This window comes from Vipera ursinii (assembly GCF_947247035.1).
Source record: "Vipera ursinii genome assembly, chromosome: 1".
NCBI classification, from domain to species: Eukaryota; Metazoa; Chordata; class Lepidosauria; order Squamata; family Viperidae; genus Vipera; species Vipera ursinii.
Window position 1 is genome coordinate 124,415,723 of NC_139512.1, and position 15,412 is coordinate 124,431,134.

The window sequence follows — 15,412 nt, forward strand, 5'->3', positions numbered from 1 at the left end:
ATTATTATTATTATTATTATTATTATTATTATTATTATTATTATTATTATTATTATGTCATTGCCACATGAGGTGAGGAGGGCCTCTCCAAAGAGAGATAGCTTTAACAAAACCAGCTGCAGCAAAACAGAACAGGATTGTATACTGATCTGGAACATAAAGCTATTAGAGGCCATTTCTAGGATCAGAGGCTTCATGCTTCTAAAGACTACTGATTGGGGAGTATGATTAGGAGGGCATTATGTGTTCCTGTGTCTTGCTTCTGATCTTTTTGAAGAGTCTTTAGGAAGTAGGCTGATGGACTAAATGGGACTTATATGTCCATTCCATTTATCTGACCACTTTGGACCAAATGTATTTTTAAAAAAAAAAAAAATCCAGATGACATTTTTACCAGAGTAGACCCAGAACCGAAACAGGGCTTACAACAGGGCTTCATTAAAAAAATACTATTTCTACTAAGAACTTTAATTACAATAGTAGAAACTAATATAAACTAAACCTTAGAGCAGGGATGTCAAACTCACAACGTCACGTGACATGTCGCGACCTATTGCAACTTTTTTTCCATTACTGGCAATGGGGTGGGCACGGTTTCACATGACACATCTGGCCTGCGGGCTGGCAGTTTGACACCCCTGTCTTAGAGTAAGAAAAGTGGATGGAAAAAAAGAATAACAAGTGAAGGAAGGAGACTTCATACCTTCATCCCCACAAACATAAACAAGTTTAACCACTCTTCAACTCCTATAAAATTAAAGAGATGTCTCTTCATGCTGTATCCATCTTCCATAACTTTACTTAGTGTCACAAACATATGAAATGGATTTTACACACAAACCCTGCTCTTTCTCTTGCTATGCCTTGTTTTGCTGTGATCCCAGCCATTCTACCAGGTGCTATCCTGCCCATTGCCCAGTCTTCCCTCTGTTGGCCACTCACTGCCAACCAATCTGCTTCCATATGCACCTCCTGCAAACATACATATCTTACAGCTCTTCACTGCTGTAGAGAGATAAATCCTGTTTTCCTCCTTATGCCCAATTTCCTTTTCTGTAAACATCCATTTATTAAATTTATAGGTGTTGATGTTATGTTGTTCCATTACAGCGCCCACAATCCCTCACTATTGCTATGGCTCCTAAGTCTCCTGGGAGATGTTCACATGGCATAAGTTACCCAGCCCAACACAAACTCTCCTTTATTTGTCAGTATTTAATACCATTTGTCTTGGAGATGAGATTATCATTATAGTATCTTCTGCTGGACATAGCAGGCTACACCATTGTAGGTTGAGTAGATCAGAAATGACTAATATCAAGGGTGCACTTATTTTTCTCTCTCCAACAAAACATTCTCTCTTTATAACTCCTTTCACAGAGACACAACATTTAACATTTGCAACACAGCCTGGTGGATTGAGAATATAACCCAGCCTGATGTTTCTGCATATCAACATAGAGCTGAATACACTAATCTTAGATGGCAGGGTGTTGGAATGGCCTGGTTGACTATTGGAAATGAATAGTTAGAAAACAGAGTGAAAGTGCCTGCAATGATGTAAATCAAATCCAGATTCGGCAATCAAAGATGATAGAATTAAAGTGTTGGCTGTCGTTTTGCTCTAATGTGAGTGACAGGATGGCATTTAAAGTATGTCCCTCTCTCTGCTTTTGGCAGCCTTATGGCATTCATAATGCCCTGATGAAATTACAGATGTACATAATGTGATAAATACCATGAAGCAGCTTTGAATAGTGATTCATGGTTGTTTCCTGCGAAGAAACATAAAGAGAGTGATTTCAGAAGCAGTCTTGGGGAAACAAGGCAGGATGTCTGCCAGAATTTCAAAGTCAGAGAACAAATAATGCTTCAGATAGTTCCGATTTCATGCCAAGCAGTTCCTTCCAATTGAAGCAGGGAAGGGGTTATTTAATGCTTTAATATCTCTGAACTGCATTCTGCCAATTAGGTTCCGCCATTTATTTATACTATTTCTCACCCAACACCTCCAATACAATTAACTATTTAAAAATCTCCTTAGAGATTTTAAAAATCAAGAAACATGGCTTTAATTCCTGCTGAGCATTATAAATCATTCCATGAAAGCAGCTGAAATAATGAAGAAAATGGGTGGAGCCATTTATAAAGTGCACTCTCTCTGTTGTTTTCTGATGGCCGACAATTATAACAGGAAGAAAATGGGTTGGTTTTTCCCCCGGATTTCTAACCAAGGCTTTGCTGCAGGACTTTTCAAAAGCTTCACACATAGAAGCAATTGCCTTGCCCCTTGGCCTGCAGGCAAATGGTTCAGGTTGTTCCTTGCCTCAGGAAAATTTTGGATGCTGATTAAATCAAACCTTAACCATTAAATAAATATAGTTACCTAATAGTAATCTTTTATACAACTCACTGCAGCCAACTTGCTGTGGTCAACTCATCACGGGACAACACACCATGGCCAACTCACTATGGGACAAGAGTTACACTAACATTGAAGAAATAGTGGAATAGAATAACTAAAGAAGTGATGTCAAAAGAGGGACAAAATGAAATGTGAATGACCACAATTAAAATAAAGTTTTAATTATTTTAAATAACTAAATGGAATTGATGAATTGTCCTTCAGTGAGTTGTCCTTAGTGAGTTGTCCCACGGCGAATTGGCCATGGTGAGTTGGTCACAGCAAGTAGTCCCATTCCGCTCTGAGGACCTACTAGCTAACTTTTCTTGTCTCGTAAATAAAATAAATTTTTGTCTCTTGGGTGTTCCTTCAGACAAATCCCAATTGGAAAATGTAGATAGGGATTTTCTGATTTGCACATAACCATGACACTAACATAAACTGATAATATTGTCTGCCTTGGTCTAATGACAGTACTTTCATCCCATATCCATAGATGAGTCAACTTTAAGTCATTTGTGGCTGTATCAGGGTTACAGCAGCTGTTGCCCTTTGCAGCTGGGGTAATGCATGTGAGCTACCTAATGCTTTATTGCTCCTTTGTTTGGTCAGAAGTCAAGTAACTAACAGCATTGGAGACAAAATCCATAAGAACAAGTTAGATGGCAATTCACTCACCTGATGTGGTTGGGCCAGATCAAGATAGCAAGACCCTGATTTCAGGAAAGTATCTTTCAAGCTAGTCTGGGATTGGAACAGAATCTTAGAAACCCTCAGAGGAATTTCTCGCTGAATGCATTCATTATAGTAGTATCTAATTAAATTATTTCCAAGGTTTTTCCCCAGGTTTCTCACCACCTGAGCTGCATCCCTGTTTATGATGCAAGCTTCAAATTGATTTCATCTTGTCTCTTTATTGTTTACATCTCTTTTTTCTTTTTTTCCTGATGTGTTGCCTGCATAAATTCTCCTCTGAACCAGCCTTTCTGGGTTAAACATCTGCTTCTACTTTTAGTGCCGTTTCTCAGTTGCTGTTCCAGAGTGATAGAATAGAGTCCATTGGAGTCGGGTGGCCAATACATTTAAATAATTAGCCTCCCCTCGGACTTAAAGCTCACACTATGCTACGTTCCAACAGCTGCTTAAGATGGGCCTTTTCTGCAGACTGAATTGCTGCCATTTTTAAATTTCGCTTTAGCAGCTGGGTTTCACTTGGGTTTTGTACTTCAGGTGTGTTATTTGCTCTTGTTATCATTTTCTACTGATTACATTTTTGATTTTGACAATGCTTACTGCAGATGTTTTAACTGGTTGCACATTTTTACTGGATTGCTATAAAATGTCATGATTCTTTATTGATTTGACCATGCACAAATAGAGTAAATAACTAGTGCTCATGCTGATAATACTTTCTATACAGGTTAGCAATTTATCTCAGCAGTGGGAAGAAAGATTGCTGGGTAGGTGGATAGCAGACGTTTCATTCTAGGCTGTATTTAGCCCTTAATTCTAATTTTCTCCAAACATGAGACATTTTCAAAGCTGCATGATATAAATATTCAACACCCTGTAAAACCAAGTATTTTCAAATGATCGTGTTAGCCATTTATATAGTAGTCAATTATAATTATTGGTTATATGGGAGGAAAATATTTACAAGGGAACTTAAAAACAACTTTAGAGTTATTATTGACTTTAACATCTTTGTTTTCTGTCTTTTGAAGTAAAAGGGAAAAAAAACATTTTTTCAACCAAAAGGTGGGAAAATGTCAGGCTTCTGTTCTCAGAAATTGCAAAGTTTTATTGTGAGTGACAGGCTCACAAGGTGACAAGGTAGGTAAGATCACTTCATCCTCTAGGTGCCTGAGACCATATTTAAGTATTTTCCTTATTCAAATAATTCCCTGCAAGTAAAAAATTAAATACATCAGAGAGTAGTATTGCTCAGTTTTTCCCCTTTGCTTTCTATTTGCAGGAATTTCAAGTTTAGAAAAATCTGCATGAATTTGATCATTGCCTGCTATTCACAGTATTAGCTTCTATTTTACCCCCTTAATTGACGTGGAGCCTATTTGGTTACTTTGGATTAAAACAAAGCAACATAAAAGAATAATCACAGATCTCTACGATTCAGTTAACAAAGCTCTTTTAATCTCTGATTATCTGAAGGTTTAAAAATGTTTGGCCATATTGAAATAAAATCCAATATGTATAATGTTTTCCCAACATTCATTTTCGCTGCACTAGGAATCTTGAGCCTGATACCAGTTTTTTTTCTCTTTAGTTCACTGAAAGTGAACATTGGGAAAATAATCCACTGCAACAAAAATCCAGCCAGATTGCTTTCTCTATGCACATTAGTCCTAAACTTGTACCTAAACATTCAATTATGATATTCCCTCAGGTTGGAAACATCTGGACCAGAAATGCCCTCGGCACTGGGTTGCATATCTTTCTCCTACATCGAGCAGCTGCAGAATAATGGAAGTGCTTAACCACCAGGGGATTTCTTACCTTCTTAAAAACCAATTAAGTACCGGTATCTTCTGTTGAGGCTCACAGCCCTCAAACATGTCAGTTCACTATGACAGGAGGAGGAAATGAAGATAAACTGAACCTCAGAAATATATGACCCACATGGCTCAAATGACTTGAAACCAAGGATTCACTGTAGAGCTCAACCCAATCATATTTCAAATGACATACTTTTTAACCAAGCAGGGCACAAATTCTGTAAAGAAAAATAGAACCTTTGGCTTCCAGATGGAACCAGATTAATGGATAGGGAAACCGCGGCTAACCTGTTTTATTAGGCTGGCCATGTTTCTTGCTTTTTATAGAAGATATCTGAAGGACTGAAAAAGGACAATCCATATCAACCAGCCCTCCAACTGAAGGTCGTCCAGTCCTGCCCCAGTTTCAAGGCAAAGAATGAGTTACTCAAACTGTCTCTTAGCATCTCCCAGAATAGGTATGAACTTTACCATTAGGTATGGATTTTACCAATAGGTATACCTTTTATCAATACCATTTTATTTGGAAATGGGACTTCATACCCACTTGATACACTCCCCAGTTATTCTCCAGGCACCATTTCACCCTCTATATTCCATCTTCTCCTACTTATATCCCACCATTATTAATTTTTTTTAATAAACAACTCAAGGTGATGAATTTAACTAATATTCTTTCCTCCTCTTATATTATGCTTTTGCAGATTTTGCAACTGTGCTGTAATGAAGAGCTAGTTTTTCTGGTCTAATGGTAAAAATGCTTTTAAAACCGCATCATGCATTTTCCATGTTTCCCCCCCCCCTTACTATTTCTTTGGCTTCAGCTTGTGGAAAAAGGAACTTGGAATATTTTGGCTTTTTCAAAGGCATTTTTAATGTGCATCATTGCTAAGTATGCAGCTGTGAATCATTGTAAGATTGTTTTTTTTTTAAAAACATCATGCATAGATGCACCTCAAGAGAAGCAATTTGAAATGGCAATCTTGTCACTTTTTTCACAACAGTGTAGGTGGTTTGACGTGTTTGCACCTTTCTCCCACTTAAAATATATGAATATATCACAGAATCAGAGTGGGAAAAGGCCGTCTTGTATGAAAGTTGAGATGGATTTTGATGGCAAAACAACACCCGATTAAGCAGATTGTCTTGGACACATTCAGGCAGGGTTCAACCCTTCATGTGGGACTGAGATGGCATTGACTGCTGTAATCGATTACCTTTATCAGGATCTAGATAGGTAAGTGTGCCTCTCATGGTGTTTTCTGCGCTGTTCAACACTATCGACTATGCTATCTTCCTGGATTGCCTACACAGATGGAGACTGGAGGCACTGTTTCACCCTTTCTCAGTAGAGTTTCAACCGGTGTGAGAAGTTAGCTTGCTGACATCTATCTTGTTGAGTACCACCGGGGTCAGCCCTTTGTCTTCTATTCCTCCAAATAGCAACAACATCTGCTACCCAACTCTCAGGAACCCTATACAAAGCTGCTGGGAGAAGTCATCCAAAATTTGGAGTGTGGTATATAGTTGTTAAGGGACGCGGTGGCTTAGTGGGTTAGGACGCTGAGTTTGTCGATCAGAAGGACGGCAGTTTGGCGGGTCGAATCCCGAGTGCCGCGTAACAGAGTGAGCGCCTGTTACTCGTCCCAGCTTCTGCCAACCTACCAGTTCAAAAGCACATAAAAATGCAAGTAGAAAAATAGGGACCACTCCGGTGGGAAGGTAACAGTGTTCCGCGCGCCTTTGGCGTCCAGTCATGCCGGCCACATGACCACGGAGACGTCCTCGGACAAGCGCTGGCTCTTCGGCTTTGAAACGGAGATGAGCACCAGCCCCTAGAGTCGGAAACAACTAGCACGCATGTGCGGGGGAACCTTTACCTTTACCTTATATAGTTGTTATCCAATCTAAAACACTACTGCTGACTGTATGGGAGATTCTTGAATATCCTATCCTGAACTGAAGCACGACTTGCTTCCACTTTGGAATTCTTTCTTGTACTTAAGTGTTATTTGTGGATGGGTAGGCATCTATCCAGGAACAGGCTCACAATTTGAGGGCACTTCTGGACTCATAGCTCTGCTTGAGTAGTACATAGAACCCATTAATAAAGATATTTGTGACCTTATCTGGTGCAAGAAGTCTTTGCCCCATGCCCTTATTACCACCCTGCTGGACTACTTCTGTATACAAGGTTATCTTTAAAGATTAGTCCAAAAAATTGTGCCTTCTGGGCTAGTTTTTAATGTTAAGAGTATGTTGCACTTAGGCTGTAGTTCCTACAAGTGATTTCAGTTGGTTTGCAAGTACATTTAAAATATGATTTTGACCTTCAAAATAAAATAAAATCCTTCATGTCTTGGTATGTGGATACCTGCAGGATCCAACCAGAATTGGCTCAACCCATTGATGAGGCTTTAAACACTGCATGTTCCAGAGAATGTTCTACTTATATTACTTATATTGGCCCTCTTTAACTTTTTTATCAATTATTAGGGTTTTTAAATTCCTATTTTTAGACTGTGTTATTTCAAAGTTTATCACAGATCTTTTTATTTTTTTTAATTTTAATTCCATTTATATCCCGCCCTTCTCCGAAGACTCAGGGCGGCTTACAAGCTTAGCAGTAAGTTAGTTTAAAGTTTTCCATATTGTATCATGTAGGGCACTGAGAATCATTGGATTGTGTCAGGATAAAAAGTGAAAAAAAATTGTGTCAGGATAAAAAGTGAATAAATAAAAATGAAATCAAATAATTAGACACGTAGTGAGTACTGCACTATCTAAAATTAATACTTACTTACCAATTGCATTTGGAAAAAGATACGTCTGCACCACAACACTTAATCCCGGAACACCTTTCCCATTATAGTGAGATGTACTATATTTCTATTTAAATTAGAATTATTTATTAATATATATCTATACATTAGAAATATAGTCCTCTCTATGTAACTATTTTAAAAATAAAACAAGTGATAAAGAAAATGATGTGCAAGTAAAGTTCTTGAACCAATCGCATGGAGAATTTTAACCATGTTTTGCCAAATGCCAAAAAAGGGGAAAAATATTTCTGTGATTTTCCTGTTTGGCTAATAAGTAAATGTGATTATTATATAGGAGTAATTCAATTCATGTGTTTTGATATTTCTTGTGTGTTTAATATCCCATAGAGATTAGTGTTTTGTTGTATAATCCTGAAAATAAGGAGAAAGATTCCTTTCCCAAGCTACTGTTCACCATGAATGGAAACAGTGGCACACAAAAGTTTTTGAAAACATTTCTGAAAGAAACCAATGGAAATTAAATTATTTACCTATATTTTAATATTCCAAAAAGAGAGACAGGAGAGAGAGAGAGAAGCCATTTGAACCTTTTTCTTTGGTTAAAGCAGAGGTAGGCTAACTAAGGCACCTTTTAGCAGACCTGGAATTCCTTGAATTGTCCTGTTATAAATTTGATGACACAATCATTAAAATTGCCAAGGTAGATAGATTCTCATTATATTAAGGCAGAAAACACAATAAAAACATTGTACAAGCTCTATAATAAGCTTAATTTTTCTTTAAGAGTAGCTGCTAGGAAAAACAAAGAAAGAAACCAAAATCAGGAGAGAAGTAAAATAATAAATCTGGAAAATGACAGCTTCCCAAAGTGAATACCATTGTTTTTCCTATTTTCCATCTCTGTTTATTCACTATGGTACTTAATTACTCTTGCCACTCCCAGGAATTAAATATGATTCCAATCACCAGAAAGATGCAGACCCTGGGTCAGAGTTGTCAACAAAACAGCAATGTGTTATAAATGAGGAGGCTGTGATAAAAAAAATAATGTTGGACAGTGAAAAATCATACCACATTCAGAAATTTTTCCTATGGTTATGTGTAAGCCTAGAAATAAGATGGGAGATCATTATGAAATCCCAACATGGGATTAGGTCAGGAAGATTAAAACAGACCTCAGGAGGAGGAATAGTAGTTACCAGGAAAGTTATATGGATATGACCTTGATATTACCAGGAATTGAGCTTGTTGTATGGTTTTATCTCTATAGCTAAAGCAATACTGTAGCTCACAAGAGTTCTGTATGTACATCTAAACTCCATCCATACTTCAGTGTGATCCCAAATCTGCTACCACCTGACTCAGTGAATTCAAATGAACTTGAAGAGAAGCATCTAAGGCAGGGGTGTCAAACTGCCGGCCCACAGGCCGCAGAGTCACAGAGAAACCGCGCCCATCCCATTTTCAGCAATGGGAAAAAGTTCTGATATGTCATGCAATGTCATGTGACGTCGTGAGTTTGACATGCCTGATCTAAGGTACGTGACAGTTTCCTGGTCACACAGCATATTTCTCCACCTGCAACGAACAATTCTGAAGATAATAATTTAGTACATGATTTTTAAAATGAGACTAGGAAGGTCCATCATATAAAAATTTGATCTTTTTCTCAGAATGGGGGGGGGGGTGGATTGGCCTGCCAAAGTAATTCCTACAGCAGTCAGTCTGGACTGGACTGGACTTGATGGGTTAACAGAGGCAAAATATAGAAAGAAATTTAATGAAATGCACAATTCTCTCCAGAGACGGTCCCAACTCCAGAGTTGTTTTGCTAATTTATGATTCTCCTGCACTCTTTAAGAATAACAGTAAGGAGGCCATCAGTAAATTGAAAGATAAAAGCTCTCTGACTTTCTTATAATTTGAGCAGTGAAGAAAAAAACACTGAACTATTATTACTGCAATTGTACTATTGTTCCTACAAAAACTACACTGCTAATCCCCTCTAGTATAACCACAGCTCCAGCAAAAACATAATCATGGGGAAATTGTCAGACAGCTAACAATGACTTGTACGTTACATTAGTCACAGAAATTGGGCACAATTTAAATTCAGACTGCTGGGGGAAGGGGAGAGAAATATTTTGGGGAAGACTAAGACTAATCAAGCACTTTTATTTTCCTGGATCTCATTCTATTTTCAGGCAAAGTTGAAGAAAAGGCTCCCCTATGTGAACTTAAATGATTGGTTATGCATGTGCTTCTAAAATTCTCTTTTCCACAGCTCACCCTCAGTTGAGGTAGAACAACCTCAATGAATTTAAACTGCCCATGTTTAAATACTGAGATCACTCTCAGCATTAAGCAGGTAATACCCGATGGAGGTAGAGAGCTCTACTATTTAAAATAAAAGTACAAAATAATTGATATGGCATTAAAGGTCAAGAAGTCAATAAACCCATCTCTTAGATATGTCCACTGCAAGAAATATCCAGAAATGACACTTTCATTTTTAAAACTTTTCTGTCTTTTCCTGTGAGAATCGGGTAACTAGGTCATTGTTGTTGGTTTTTTTTTTTAAAAAAACATAACAAAGCAGAAGCACCTTCAGAGCATTCTTAAAAAAAAGATCAAGCAAATAAGCATATTCACATTGATAAGCTTTTGCAGGTTAAGGAAAACCAAGATACACGAATCATGGCCAATATTCTTGGGCCACCTTCCTTTTTTTTATGCTTGTTTTTTTTTCTCTCCTGCTGCTGTAAATTCACTTCAAGATATTATATCAACAGAGATGAATCAGTATATCTATCTATCAAGGGGCTTTCCATCAACCCAGATATTTTTGCCAAATGTCAGGATTTGACATTTGATGCTTTTATCTGCTATCAGTTAAATCATCCATCCTGAGACTTTTCTTTCTGTTCATCTGATATTGAACCGAGCGGTGTGGTTAATCAAATAAACAGCTATAGATCTGGCATCCAGTCCTTGCTGTTGTTAAACAGCAATATTTCAATTAGTCGCCTTGTTCTCTTTTGTGTAATCTCCATATCCTGCTGCCTTTTTTAAAAACGCATTGACCCTTGTGAAGGAGAGAAAAACAAAGGGTGTCTCAAGGGTGCTGCTTTTGCTTTCAGATGAAATATTCTTTTCGGTTCTCATCCATGGCATCTTGAAGGGTAGGGTCATTTTTCAGAGCAGCATCTGCACTTTCGGCAAATTCAGTTCCCTTTGCTTCATTGGTATGGTAGGTACCCTTGTGCCGGTACATGTACCTCAGCATCACCACCAAGAGGCAAATCAAGACTAAAACCACGGCTGCAATAACACCTACAGGGAAGGAGAAACATTTGAATTTTTTTCCCATTAATAATTCCAAGTATGCTAAGAACACCCCCTCCCACACACACATACACAAACACATTGGCCCCGGATTTGATTTATTCCACATGGATGCTTTCTGTTAAGACTTTCAAAGAAAGATAACAACCCCACATCAACAAAGGGCCCTGACATTGTAATGATAAGGATAGGCTGAGAGAAAGAGGACTTGCAAAAGAAAAAAACAAAGCAAAACAAGGGAGCACACAGATGCCCTGGTTTTTATTCTTGTTAACTTATAGTTGATCCTTATTTGGGAAAACATGTTGATATTTTCTAACTGTCTTATCCAAGACATCAAATGAGGACCAGCTTGAGGAAGGCTACAGTATAAAACAGCTTTTAAAAAAAGTCTAAATGAGAACTGGCTATAGATTTGTGTAAGGTTTATATAATCCAATGCAAGTTCCAACTACTTAGTTGTTTGAACAAATCCAAGCATTGTCTCGTCAGAATTTAGACTCATTTCAAGAAATAAATTCATAAGTTGTTAAAGCTGATCAAGTTTTAATTGAGAGTAAACCCAGTTCAGCTTGAAGAAGATGAGCAGGAGGCCCTCGTGAATTTTGCTGCTGATACAGTGGGCATTTGATACAATTTTATTTCTTCACCATTCTTGCCAATGGCTCATTTCGTAACTCTGACTAAATACATGGCAGCTTATGGAGTGAATCAGAGGATCGTAAAAAAATCCTGGTGGGAAATCAGAGGCTGGTTGAGAACTTAAGAAACACTAAGCGAAATAAGGCATGTTACAAAAGGCAAAGATGGTCTTCCTCCTCAGATGTTGCTCAGCAACCAAGTTCTTTTATCTCTGCCTACCCAACTAGTCTGCATACAAATTGATCTAGCACTTTTTCTTTGGTTCACTGATTGTGATGTACTCCCAGATGTGGGCAGTTCAATTTTTAAAACAGCCGTATTATCATGCTAGAAATAATAGGCCTGTGCAAAGTGGTCATGTTTCTTCTTCACAAGGTACAGCAATTATGCAATGTGCTTCATCGCTTAACACTATGTTGTTTCAAAATCTCTTCTGGCATATTCAACCCACAGAAGCAATGTGAATCTAAGCACCATGGCAGCTTCACTTCATTTTTTAGAAGCAGGAGACACATTGCTTTGCCTTACTCAAAGCATCTCTGGAGGAAACACGCTTTCAAGGGGTTGCACAGCCCAAATGTTGGGTTCTAAAACAATCTTTCTCCTGAGATCTCAAAGCAAGCTCACAATAATTAACATTAGAACCTCTGTTAAGTTATTGAAGTTATTATTTTATATGTTGAAATAATGTGATTCAATTCACATAGAATTCATCATTTTTCTTAAGGTTTACAGTGGACTCCCCAAGCACAATAAGCTGTAATGCTCTTTAGATACTGCACAGGAATGTAGAACAATTCAGTATTTTCCTAGTAACTTGTAAAATGATGAAATTAATATTTTGGAGGATAGGCCAAAAGGGAAATAAAGGTAGTCCTCAACCTATGACCACAAACGAGCCCAGAATTTGTTGCTAAATGAGAAAATTGTTAAGTGAGTTTTGCCCACTTTATGACTTTTTTTTGCTACATTTGTTAAGTCAATCACTGCAGTTGTGAAATTAGTAACATAGCTGTTAATTGAATCTGTCTTCCCCATTGGCTTTGCTTGTCAGAAGGTAACAAAAGAGGATACCCAGGACACTGCAACCATTATAAATATGAAGCAGTTGTCAAGCATCCGAATGTAAATCATGTGACCATGGGGATGCTGCAACAGTCATAAGTGTGAAAAATGGTCATAAATCACCTTTTTCAATGCTGTTGTAAATTCAAATGGCCACAAAATGAAATGTTGTAAGTTGAAGACTACCTGTACATAGAACTACATTAAATTGAACTACTCTAGGTAAATTAATTGCTGCAAACAACACGCATAAAAATCAGCAGATGCATTTGAAACAAAAAAGAATCAAACCATTCACGTTGACACATCAAATACTCCTTTTGGGAGTAATTTGAGCAATCAACTTCGTTATCATGACAAGGTGCTAATGGGATTAGAACTCAACTGTTGCAAGATATTTCTGCCTTGGCAGTTTTCATCAGGGAACCATTTTTTTTTACAAACAATTGATCATCCTTGTCTCTTATGACTTGTGGGGAGAAGGAAGTAGATGGAGGAAGAAGAAGAGGAGGCTTAACATTATAAAGCTTTGGGATAATAATATCTGGGGTCCTGTAAAACCAGAAACAAAACAGACCAAAAATTGACTGATGCATCCCATTTTACCAAATCAGCAATAGCAGGAGAGCTTGTCAAAGAATTGGTAGAAGCTTTTAGGATAGGGGAAGACTGGAAGAAACGATTACATGCTACTTTTCTGATCATCAGATGACTCAGCCAAACAATTTCATTATTTATCTCCAATTCCAATTCTCTTAAAAATAGTTCATGTCTGCCCCAAAGTAATCTGCACAGGACCATATAGCTGTAGAAATAATATATAATTATTTATGCCAGGTTTGATTTGATTTCCTAGTTTATTGTGGTATAGATCATCATCATCATCATCATCATCATCATCATTGTAAAAGTTGGAAGGGAACTTGGAGGTCATCTAGTCCAACCCCCTGCTCAGGCAGGAAACCCTATACCATTTCAGACAAATGGCTGTCCAGTCTCTTCTTAAAAACTTCCAGTGTTGGAGCATTCACAGCTTCTGTCAGGAAATTTCTCCTTAGTTCTAGGTTGCTTCTCTCTTTGGTTAGTTTCCATCCATTGCTTCTTGTCCTGCTTTCAGGTGCTTTGGAGAATAGCTTGACTCCGTCTTCTTTGTGGCAGCCCCTGAGATATTGGAACACTGCTATCATGTCCCCCCTCGCCCTTCTCTTCGTTAAACTAGACCTGGCTCATGAATTCTGAGAGTTGAGGTCCACCAGTCATAAAAGAGCCAAGGTTGCCTACCCTTGAACTAGAAATACCCAAGATAAATATCCTTTAAGTTATTGCTGCTAGCACCTCAACATAAATAAGCTATATATTATGACACCATTGCCTCTCTCGTTTCTCTTCCATGGCAGCATAGCTATCAGAGATGTGGTGCATGTTATATTCCAGGGGTGTCAAACTCGCTGCATCACATGATGTGTCGCGACGTATTGTGAGTTTTTCCCCCTTGCCGGAGCTGGAGTGGGCGCGGCTTCTGTGTGACACATCCAGCCCATGGGCCAGCAGTTTGACACCCCTGTTGTATTCTGTCTCCTGATTGTTGAGAGGAAAAGCTGACTGTGACAAAAATATTTTTAACAATTTCACTACTAAAGAGGCACATTGGAAAAATTCCTTCTGCCTAATAACAGGATGAATATGTATCATGCTGGAAGGGATTATCAGAGATGCATTTTTCTTTTGTTTTAGATATACTGTAATTTCCTTTTTCCTCTTTTTTTCTATATTCAACTTTATTTATCTTTCTTCTTTATTCCTTCCTTCATTTCCTTGGTTTTACAGCTCTTAGATCCCTTTTATGGAAGTAGCTAATCAACTCTTTAGTCATATTCTAACCAAACAACAAAATACTCTTCTATTAACAGTTCTCTCTCTTTTTCAAGATTATTATATAAGGTACAAATATAAACAGGTTTCTTGTATCTTTTTCAAAATGCTTGGATTTCCACTATTTTAGGATTAAAGAACAAGGAAACTTTTCTGTCCTCTATTTTATTTGCTTTTTCTTCTTTAATTTCCCTGAAGCTTCATTACCACTGATGATAACTTCAGAATACGCCGGAGAGCCAGAAAACAACCAGAAGAAGACAAATCACTTCCTTTTCTCAAAGAACCATTTCCAGAAAAAAGCTAATCAACTCTAGTGGCTGGATTAGTACCTTTCAGGGGAGGGGAACGAAACACTGGACGCTTGGGGGCAGGGTGGCAATAGCGCCGGCGGGACGCTTGGGGTGGCGGGGCAATGCTAGCGCTGGCAGGATGCTTGCCACTAGTGTGAGTGTGGGGTGTGTGAGTGCATGCCCGTGTGCACTGGCCATCCCTTCACACGGCTCAGTGGGGCATGGCCCACAGGTTGGGGACCCCTGCTCTAGGCCATCTTACCTTTTTTTAAAAAAAAACAAAAACTTTTTTCCCAGCCAATTGTTTGTCTACATTGTCTTGCCCTTCTTTTATTAGCTCTGCTTTTCAGCTGCCCCATCTACAAGCATTTTTTTTTGGTAAAATCAGCAGTCTTAATTTATTTTACACTACTGGCTGTTTTTTTTCCAGCTGCCTTGTCTTGATTAAATGCCTTTTTCACATAACCTGTGTTTCTTAGTAAGATTCAGAGA

General features: G+C 38.1%; 1 protein-coding gene across 2 annotated transcripts in view; it reads right to left on the bottom strand.

Annotated features, from left to right (window-relative positions):
- Positions 1-15,412, bottom strand: part of GYPC (glycophorin C (Gerbich blood group)) — a 68,551-nt gene that overhangs the window by 11,831 nt on the left and 41,308 nt on the right. The window contains exons 3-5 of one of the 2 annotated variants that reach the window (XM_083349900.1): positions 8,234-11,036; positions 4,919-4,986; positions 1,739-1,775 (exon numbers count right to left, since the gene is read on the bottom strand). In XM_083349900.1, the coding sequence (XP_083206026.1) occupies positions 10,840-11,036 (197 nt within the window). In that variant the 3' untranslated portion in view covers positions 1,739-1,775; positions 4,919-4,986; positions 8,234-10,839. Of the gene's footprint in view, positions 1-1,738; positions 1,776-4,918; positions 4,987-8,220; positions 11,037-13,140; positions 13,495-15,412 lie in introns of those variants that run through there. The other variant, XM_083349899.1, reaches the window with a different exon arrangement.